The following is a 10,470-nucleotide window of genomic DNA, read 5'->3' as shown; positions in this document are numbered from 1 at the left end:
CCATTATACAAGTAAATCACAAAATAAACCATGTTAGTGAGAAAAATAAATGCAAAAAAAGAGAAGAGAATGAATTTGAGACTCTTCTAATGGTTAGTCCAATATATATTACAGAAAAAGTGAAAAAATAACCAATAATACAAAGCATGCTAGTTGTGGGGGGAGAAATTAATTTACATATTGGGTACAATAATTTGTTAGATAGGGGAACGTCTTCTTAAATTCTTATCATCTTTGAATTCGTTTTAACTGGAGAAGACTGGTCTCGCTCTCTCTTCAGCACACGTTTCGTCACGACGATCACGCTGTCATCGAAGTTACGGAATTCAGGTTCCGAACCAAGGTTTTCCATTTTTACGTTCTTGTCAGAGATTTCGCGTAGAGTTCTCATCAGCAATGGAGAGTTCCGAGCAGAATCGCTGACCAAACGAAGTTTGGGCTGGGCGGAGCAGCTGCCACGAGGCTCGGCGTTTTCTGAAAAATTAGAATCTCAACTTAAAGATGTACCATCACTATATCGTACCTTTCAACCCTTCAATCTCCTGGTTCTTCTTCTTCAATTCCTCTTTCAACTCTTCATTCTGTTCTTGGAGACCACTGTACAATTTCTTCTGCTTCGTGGCATCGTTCTCCATCTCCGTCAACTGTTTTTCCAACTTCTTATTCTGTCGAGACAGCTTTTCAATGAGCTTCTTTTGATCATTTTCATGGTGGCAAGATCGATTTCGAAGCTTCTCAATCTCTTCTTCGTGATCTCGCGTTCTCAATCGATGTGTCCTTTCCAGAGATTTATAATCAGCCTGAAGACGATTATAGTCTTGATGGAGTGCGTCGTGTTTTCGTCGGAGTTCCTCGTTGTCGGTGAGTCGATGTTTCAGAGTCTCTGAAAATTGAATTTATTTAAATTTTCATTCGAATTCAAACGTACTATTATCCCAAGTCAACGCTCCAATCGTTGTGATGTGTTGATTGACCAGTTTCTCCATAGTTTCGTGTCGAGGTTTGATGAAATTCAATTCTGCCGAGAGAATCGAATTCAAACTCTCCTTCTCAGCCAGTTCCTTCTGAAGCTGTTGGATTTTCCTCTGATCCTCGTCTGATCTCTCTTGGAATCTCAACTTGAAATCCACACTACTTTCCAATGTATCCGCTCGTTTTCTGGCCAATCTCAGCGATTCGTTCGATCGTTCCACGGTGTGCAGCTTATTTTGAAGCTTCTCAACAGTTGCGAACAGTGTCAGCTTCTCTGCTTCGAACTTCCGTCTCGTGGTCTCCAGGCAACTTTCTAGAGCGCTAATTCTCGACATATTCTCGCGGTCCAAGCATTTAACTTTGTTGATTTCACTGATGAGATGTTCGATGTCTTCAGTCAGTTTATTGAGGAACTTCAGGTTGTCTGATGTTGTGGAAGGGTGATCAAGGATTGAAGAATCGAAATCTTCAGCAACTCTTCCAATTGTCATATTGATTATCGTTTCCAGATCATCATATTCGACGACTTGCATCCCATTTATAGCTGCCACGCGTCCCTTTCTGATTGATGCCACAATCTCGTTGAATGTATCAATATGACCTTGCATCTCCTCTATTTTCGCCTCACTGGCTTCTGCTCTCTTTCTTTGGCTGACTGATGCATCCAGTGCCAAATCCAAGTCCTCCATACAATTCTTCAGCCTCTTTTTCACGCTTTCGAGTGAGATTTCGGCTTCTGCAAATAAAAAATACGGGCTACTGTAGCTTCAAGACTTCAAATCTTACCGGAATCTCCTGAAGAATCCACGTCGCTTGAAATCGGCAGGTTTGATTCGGATGTTTGGCCTGGGGAATCAAAGGGTTGACGGGCATCAATTGAAAACAGGGACAATGTGCTGTCCATTCTGCAATTCATAGATATTCGGTGGGAAAGAGAACGGGAAGACAGAAGTGAGAGGACATTTCTTATCGGGTTATTCACCAAAATGTAAAAAAATGCCGCGGAAACTCTGAAAAACCAATTTGGTTGAAACTCCGGAGAAATTAGAAGAAAAAAGAAGAAAAACCGCGCGCGCCCACTCTAAAACAGAAAAGTAGACCAAAATTTGATTTCTGGTTAGATGGCTCGTTCAGGACAAGAGTAGATGTCAGGGAAATTCGGAATAAAATTCAGAATTCCAAAAATTCCGACAATTTTCAAGTTTCGAAGTCTCTTTAGGCCGAAACTCAGCATATTTATTTCCGATTTTCGCTTCCAGATACGGTATTATGTCAAAGGCGCACGCAAGAAGTTTTCTTGCGGATCTCGAGCGAAATTATTTCTAACTGTAATTTTCTGGTTTTTCGAAATCTGTTTGTCGATTTTTCCCCATTTTTTTGCGATGTAAGTGAGATTTCTACATTAAAATTTAAAAAAAATTCTGAAATTAAAACAAATCAATTTTTAACATCGGAATTTTCAATATTCCTAAAAATTCCAAGCATCTCTTCTCCCAAAAGATTCAAATCCTCTTTATGGCTAATTTGTGCTGAATATTGGTACTTCATACAAGAATGTGTATAATAAATGCTAATTTTCAAAGTTTTTATTCTAAAACTGTCCAATAAAGTCTGAGCAACAAAAAAAATAGGAGTCAACAAGGTAATATTTATATGAAGACAAACAAGTGAAAACTCAACAATTGAAAACTGGAAAAAAATTAACAAAATGTGAAATATCTTATCCGACTCGAGGCTCGGCTTGCTTGAGTCCATAAACCTTCTTCATATGCTCGTATTTCTTTCGATCGGATTCTGTGACCGATGGACGGATTCTGCCAGCTGCCTCTCGGAAATGTCTCATTCCGACGCCTTGAACCGATTCGTCATTTTGTAGAACTCTGGCTTGAAGGGCGAGAAGAGAGGACTCGTGAATCAAAGCAGCAAGATCAGCACCTCTAAAAATGTTTAGATGAAAAAAAGAGTGGATATGTATAAAATTCACGTGAATCCAGAAAGTTCTGGAAGCTGAGCGATTTCCTGGAAGTCGATATCGTCAGCTAACAATGGTCGAGTTCCATTCTTGGTACTCTTTCTCAAAATATCCACACGATCTTCAACAGATGGGAAATCAACAAAGAGAATCTTGTCAAGACGTCCAGGACGGAGAATCGCAGCGTCGACGATATCTGGCCTATTAGTGGCTCCAATCAAGAAAACCTTTTGTCTCCCTTCTACTCCATCCATCTCTGTCAGCAATTGATTAACCAATCTAGCACCTCCAGAACTTTCTCCATGTGATCTTTTCGGACACAACGCATCGATTTCGTCGAAGAAAATAACGCATGGCTGTGAATCTCTTGCTCGTTGAAACACCGTTCTCACTGCTCTTTCTGACTCTCCAACGTACATATTCAAAAGTTCTGGACCTTTTACAGAAATGAAATTCATTCCAGTCTCGTTAGCAACTGCTTTTGCGAGAAGCGTTTTTCCACATCCAGGTGGTCCACAGAGAAGAATTCCCTGTGGTCTACTGTCGATTCCCAACGCAGCAAAGTCATCAGCTCTTTTGATTGGATACAAAATACTCCATTCCAATTGTTTTCTCACTTCAACCAATGCTCCAATATCTTCCCAAGACACATCTGGAACTGTTGCGAATCCTTCTCTCTTGGCTGCCGGTTGAATTGTTGACAGAGCTCTCTCAAAGTCTTCAAACGAAATTCGAAGTCCTCCATTTAGTTCTGATAGTGCCGATGGATCGTCTTCGCCTTGTAGCCATGCCAAAACTCTGTCCAGTTCTTCCTTGATCTGTTCAACTGTCAGCTTTTTGTGTCCTTCGTTTTTGGAAACAATCGTATCAAATACTCGATCGATTGCAACTTTTGCGGCTTCTCTAATCAATGCTTGAAGATCAGCACCCACGTATCCTGGAGTCAATTTTGCGATTATCTTCAGAGTCACATCGTTACCAAGGTTTACTCTGAAAATTGACAATAACACCCGAATTTTATTTTATTTACCACAAACCTGCAAATTTTCTCCAAAATTTTCTCTCTTGCCGTCTCATCAGGAATTCCCAAAGAGATTTCATTCTCGAATCGTCCCGCCCTTCTTAATCCTCCGTCCACTGCATCCGGCCTTGAAGTGGTTCCAATAACGAGAACACCGGAAGAAGAGACTGAAGACGATGTTGGCTCGTTAAGGATGGCAACACTTCCATCGTCTCCAAATGTCAGCTGATCTTTGAGTGGTTTCTCGCGTGGTGGGAGTACAAGTTCTGAGAAAAAATACTGTAAAAAAGCAGGAGGGCCATAAGGCTCCTGGACGTTTCAGAACTCAACATTTCAGAACTCGATGTTTCAGAAATTTTCTGCATTTCTGCCTAAAATTTAATAAATTCAAAAATCTGGAATCGAAAAATACAGAATTCCAAAACATTTTAAAAATCGGAAATTCGTTTAAAAAAAATCAAAAACGCATTTTTGCACATTTTCAGATCCTTTTCAGAGGATTTTAGAGTCATTTTTAGACAAGTTCAGAGTATTAGAGTGCATTTTTAAGCGATTTCAAACATTTTCAAGTAATTCGGAAGTTTTTCGTCGATTCAATTTTGGACCATTTTAGCACATTTTTAAACAATTTTAGAGCATTTTCAAAGAACTTTCTACGATTTTTGTTTTATTTTTGCATACTTTTGGTAATGACACTGTTTTTGAAATTATTAATTGGCTTTTTCCGAATTTTCGAAAGTTTTCGAGTGTGAACCTATCATTAATTGTAGTATGGTAGAAGAGAACGAATAAAAATTTCAAAAAAAAACAACAAATAGAATTGAGCAATACTCATTTGTTGTGCGAAAACCACTATGCAAAAATGAAGAAAAGTTCTGAAACGTCCAGGAGCCGGCCATAATACTTACCATCTAGAGAACTACACAATTGACTGACAACTCGCCGTTCCATCTCTCTTTGAGCTGTTTCTCTTCTCGGAGCAATCGCATCAATATCATCAAGAATCAGAATGCACGGACTATTCTGTTTTGCAGTGTCGAAAAGTCGCCTGATCTTCTCTTCCGTCTCTCCAGAAACTCCCGAAACCAATTCAGTAGCTGCTAATTGAAGCATCGGAACTCCCAGCTCTCCAGCCACTGCTTGTGCGAACAGTGTCTTTCCGCATCCCGGTGGTCCATGAACAATGAATCCACGTGGAGGATCGACACCGAGAGTTGCGAATGTTTTCGGACGCTTCAAGTGCATCGCAAGACGACAAACTTCCAAAAACTGGCGATCCGCTCCTCCAATGTCTTCGAATTTCACATGAGATTCACGAGGACTGATAGTATCAGTGACGGCTCCAAGACCACGAGGAAGTGCTGATGCTGGTCCTCCTGCTTTCTTGTTATTTTGATGTTGATTTCTCTTATCAGCAGAAGGCGTCTGTGGCTGAGAAATAGTCGGAGTTTTGGGCAAAGACTTCTTCGTGGAACTTCCATTATTATAAAGATTTAGAACCGTTTTGTTGGCCCTATTAGTGTGTTTCAAAGATTCCAGTTGTTTAGCAGCAATCTCGTGTTCTTCATCGCTATCATCACTGATAATCACTTCTTTGGGAGTAGACGATCTGAAAAACAATTATAGTCTTAAAATAAATAAAATTCCTTACCCAACAGAATACCTTACAGTCGGCGCTTTCCTCTTTCTGGTCTCTATAATTCTTCGAGGAGGTTCTGATCGCAGTTCCTGAACGTCATCCATTGCTTCTTTCTGCTCCAAAGCTTCCTCTTCTTTCGCGGCTAATTGAATTCGTTCGAGCGCTTCTCGCACCATTCCCATGAAAACTTTGTGATTTTTACGTTGATATTCTCTGAAACTTGAAGAGTTTTTGACTCAATTTGAGTTTTCCAAATACTATGAAAATTAGTGTTCTGGTGAAAAATTCGGAGCGGTGGCCACAACGAGAGCTACCGTAACCTATAAATATTTCTATTTTCCGGATTTAATTTTTCGAACTGATTTTACTGATTTTCGCCCAAAAAAAGTCGGAAAATCAAAGTGTTTGATAGTGATTCAAAAAAACGAAAATCGAGAAAAAAATTGATTTTTTCTTCTATTATTTTTGCAAAATTTTTAGACCTTTTCAGGTTTTTCAGCTATTTTTGAATTCTTTTTCGATTTTTCCAAATTTTTGTCTGAAATTTGATGGGATCGTGTTCTTGCCGGAAGATTACTGTAGAAAACCTTGTAGTTTGTAGTTTTTTGCAAGCAAAAAATATCTACATTCTGACGTGATTGTGTTTGCAAAAAAAAACAAAAGGAAATTAGGTTTCTACAGTAATCTCCAGTAATCAAAAAGAACGTTCCATCAAATTTCGGACGAGAAAAACCGGAAAATCGAAAAAGAATCGTCGAAAATAGAAATCGCTGAATTTTCAGGTTTTTTTTCATTTCTTCGGAGAAGAATAGCTGAAAAATCATAATCGATTAAATTAAATTCAAAGAATTTTCGGTTACTGTAGTGTTCGTTGTAGGACATTCGGCTCCGAATTTCTTGTACCGACATAAGGTTAGACATACGGGTGCTCTTGTTTCAGATCGTAGGCCACCATTTCCGGCTTGAAATATTTTTTACCAGGATTTTTCCGAACGTACACTTGAATACGTGGCAAAAGCGCTGGATCACTGGCAAAACCCAAACCAGGACCAGGCATTTTCTGAAAGGTGTTTTTTCCACTTTTGACTTTAAAATACAAAAAATATGCATGCAATTGATACCAAACGAATCAGGGGAATCGCTGAAAAAATTCTAACAAATAATTTTAGAAAATTAATTTTATTTTTTAGGTATTTTTTGGTTGTTGAAAATAAGTTAATTTTATTTAACAGATATAGTAAATACGATGATTAATGGGGAAACGAGAAGAGAGAACTGGGATACTAGAAGAATAATAATGTTTTCAATAAATTATGATTTTTGGCGGAGTTTTTGGGTTGTAAATAAAAAGGGATGGATGATTTTTTGAGGTTTACAAATATACAATCAAAAGGGGGGACAGTAAGTGGATCAGTGTATGAATAAGTGTACTGGATTAGAGAGAGAGAGAGAGAATTATGCAAGATGTGGGAGGAGGAAGATTCTACAAAATTTATGAAAATTTGGAGAATTGAAGATCAAGGGAGATTTCTTTTTTCGATGGAACAGAAGAGACAAAAACGGGTGATATGAGAGGGGGCGGTTGCTGTAAATTGGAAGAAAAAAAACTATTTGCACCATTTTGAGAAAACTTGGGGACCATTTATAAGACACGAATTGGGTGGGGGGTAGGCGAATAGATTATTGTATTATCACCGAATGAGGTCATTGCTTTAGAGTTTCGTTTTTGGTTTTGAGACGAAAAAAATGAGAAAAAAAAACAAATTGAAAAATGCCGATTCTATACCCTTTGGCACAAGAAAAAAAAGGTCTAACACGAAAAACAAGAAGAAGTAGAAGAAGAATCAATCCCAGCCGGCTCCGGTCACTTCTGTTTTGAATCCGTCCAAGAGACCTTCTCTTATTTTTGAAATGCCTTCACTGTCATCCTGAAAATATAATAAGTATAAAACTTGTGAGAAAACTAATCCGGAGAAATCAAATATCGTATTAATTTTTGCAATTTTTTTTTCAAAAACTTTCCAAACATATGCAGTCTTTGAGCTCATTTTGAAGCTCCTTGCATAGTAAATCCAAATGTCTTACGAAAATTGAGTTACGCTTATTTTCGTCTGAAATTAATGACGCATGGTTTGAGCTCAATTGTCTTTATTGCTTTGAAATTTATCAAAGAAGTTTCAACTGACAAAACACTTGTGATATTATTCTAAACAATTTTTCCGTTGATAACTTTTTTATATCTTCGACAGGAACTGAGAAAAATTGGCACAAAATCAAAAGTTAGAGGATCTTTCTATTACATGTTACATTTTACGATATTTTATTTCGATTTACAAAATCCTCACCTTGAATGCATCCGCACTACCGGGATTCTGTCCAGATGCTGGATTGCTCATTGGATTGCTCAATGGATTACTCATCGGACCACCACTCGGCGTACTTGGATTCACGTTGTTGTTCACACTGTGCGCAGATCCTGGCGCTGATCCCGGTCCTCCTCCATTCATGGATACGGATGCTACTGCAGAAGAGACTGGGGCTCCAACACTACCACAAGAGGCTCCTGTGGGTGTCATCGCTTCTGTCTTCATTTCTTCTCCATTGCTCATATTCTCTTGTTTCGGCGTTTGCATTTGCGGGTGGCCCATCGACGAAGGCGTTCCTACTGATCCTGCCGATGTTGTTGCTTGCGGTGGTACACTTCCTGGACCGCCACCTGGTACGGATCCTCCCATTCCGGGTGTTCCTGGACCTGGAGCTCCTCCTGTTGGACCGGCTGACATCGGTTGTTCCGTCATACCGAAAGGCATTGCTGAGCTACTCGTTGGGGGCATTGGTGGCATTCCCATAAACGTTCCAGGCATGTTTGGATCGCCTCCTGGTGGTGGACCCATGTTCGGAGAGTTAAGTGACATATGAGGAGGCATGCCTCCATTGGGTAACATTCCACTACCACTGGGACCAGCAAACTGTTGTACACCTCCTGGACCCATGAAATCATATCGTGGCATTCCAGGCATCTCTGGAAAGGATGTTTTAAATTGAAATTTGAAAATTATTAATCTTACCACCCATTCCTCCAGGCCTTCCCATTCCACCAGAAAACGGCGGTCCAGGTGGTGCCATTCGCATTCCAGGATTCGGCATTCTTGGCATTCCAGGATTAAACATAGGAGGAAAAGCGCCCGGTGGCATTCCAGTTGGTGCCATTCTTCCGGGTGGAAACCGTCCACCATACGCACCAGGATGACCACCCATCATTTCCATACCCATAGGAGGACCGAACTATAATTTTTAGAGGTAATGTTTGATGTATTTAAAGAAAAAACTCACATGTCCATTCATTCCTGGGGGCATTCCAATCATGCTGTCATGGAAATATTTCGCTTCTGTTGAAAACATTGGAGGCTGCTCTCCGAGTTCCCTCCGTTCGGGCGCCGCTGACCAGAGATCCCAAAAAAGGCCCCACCAATCGAGGAGGAATGTTTTTTCTGACGGTTTTACGGGCGTTTGCAGCGCTGGATTCTGATTTAACACCTCCTCTTTGAACGCTTCCGCTGTTTTCGTGGCGCCCGTTTGTAGCAGAAATTCGTATACGTACGTTGTTAATCTGGAAGAAATAAGGAATTGTATATGCCTGTAATAAAAGGGCCCCATGGCGTTCAAGGGCATTCAAGCTCAATTATCACAATTCCTATGCTAAAAGTCAAAAATGTGTCAACTGACAAAATGCTTCTGATATTATGATAAGCAATTTATCACTAGGCTGGTATTCGATATCTTTGATAGGGTTTACGGCAATTTGAGTCGAGATTTTTTTAAACAAAATGATTTAGGACATCAGTAAAGTACCGTAAATTCTGTAATAGAAAAACTGTGATTCTATTTTCAAATTTTTAAGAGAAAAACTGGGATTTCTGGCCCAAGAAAGTAGACCGAGATGATGCCCAGATCCTTAAAATGTCCAATTTACACAGTTGGAACCAGTCCGACCGTACATCCCTAACGCGTCGGGACCCGTAAACGATTTGCCTGCTTTCACCTTTGCGAATCGGAAATTCTGTGAATCTGAACGACTCTTTGGACTGCTTTTTGGGTCCAGAAATCTCAGATTTGGTAACTTTAAACGCAGGATTACCAATTTAATTTTTAAAAATATCGAATGCTCACCGATCTTTCGCTATTTCTGTTATCGCCGGAGGTTGTTGTTGCTGCTGCATCTGGGGTGGTTGCATGGGTTGTTGCATCTGCATGCCGGGAGGTAGACCACCACCACCTCCTCGAGGCTGGAACATGAACGGATCTTCGTGTGGCGTTTCCATGGTTTCAGCCTGACTATCGTCGAATGGCGGAAAGCGAAGGAATGTTTTTGGCGGAAAGCGAAGGAATGACGCATCAGAAGTTTGAGGTGGTAAACAATACAGTTTGATTCATGGAGTCTTGAGGGGGAGGAACAATAGGAAACAAAGTTAGGGAGGAACCTCAATTCCATGGCCATATGGCCTAGTGTTTTGAAACGGAAGGAATAAGGAAAGAAGAGACGGCGGTGCAAATTGGTATGATGATGATGATGAAAACGAAAAAGAGAACGTCTTCTCAGAAGGCGTGAAGATGACCTTCGAAACTCATTAGCTTCCGAGTTAACTTTCGAAAATAGGTATTGAACTTCGAACTGGTAGGAGAGACCAAAATCATAAGTTCTTCCGAAATAATACACTTTAGTTGCTTTGTCAGATCGATAAAAAGGGTAATGAACTGTTCAAAGAGGAGAGTTAGACTTAATAAAAGTAAATAATAGGAGGAAGAGGAAGAAGGAGAAGTGGGGGAGGTGAAGAAAGCATCACAAAGTGTGATGATATCGTTGTG

General features: G+C 40.0%; 3 protein-coding genes across 3 annotated transcripts; all 3 read right to left on the bottom strand.

The window, feature by feature from the left end:
* Positions 1 to 217: 217 nt before the first annotated feature.
* Positions 218 to 1,876, bottom strand: CBG25676 (the record flags this gene model as incomplete). Its single annotated transcript, XM_045242710.1, has 4 exons — positions 218 to 474; positions 524 to 883; positions 929 to 1,708; positions 1,759 to 1,876. The coding sequence occupies 4 exons, from the start codon at positions 1,874 to 1,876 to the stop codon at positions 218 to 220; spliced, it is 1,515 nt and encodes a 504-aa protein (XP_045100359.1).
* An 816-nt stretch (positions 1,877 to 2,692) lies between these two features.
* Positions 2,693 to 6,661, bottom strand: Cbr-mac-1 (the record flags this gene model as incomplete). The annotated part of the gene is made up of 6 exons (XM_002631568.1): positions 2,693 to 2,909; positions 2,957 to 3,934; positions 3,982 to 4,231; positions 4,874 to 5,574; positions 5,617 to 5,817; positions 6,528 to 6,661. The coding sequence occupies 6 exons, from the start codon at positions 6,659 to 6,661 to the stop codon at positions 2,693 to 2,695; spliced, it is 2,481 nt and encodes an 826-aa protein (XP_002631614.1).
* A 787-nt stretch (positions 6,662 to 7,448) lies between these two features.
* Cbr-sam-10 lies at positions 7,449 to 9,926 on the bottom strand (the record flags this gene model as incomplete). Its single annotated transcript, XM_002631567.2, has 5 exons — positions 7,449 to 7,532; positions 7,950 to 8,626; positions 8,673 to 8,889; positions 8,938 to 9,214; positions 9,775 to 9,926. 5 exons carry the CDS (start codon positions 9,924 to 9,926, stop codon positions 7,449 to 7,451), a joined length of 1,407 nt encoding a protein of 468 aa, XP_002631613.2.
* Between the last annotated feature and the right edge of the window lie 544 nt (positions 9,927 to 10,470).

Source organism: Caenorhabditis briggsae (genome assembly GCF_000004555.2).
Source record: "Caenorhabditis briggsae complete genome, chrII, whole genome shotgun sequence".
NCBI lineage: Eukaryota > Metazoa > Nematoda > Chromadorea > Rhabditida > Rhabditidae > Caenorhabditis > Caenorhabditis briggsae.
Note: the sequence above shows the minus strand (reverse complement) of the source record. Positions and strands in the feature narration are given on the sequence as shown.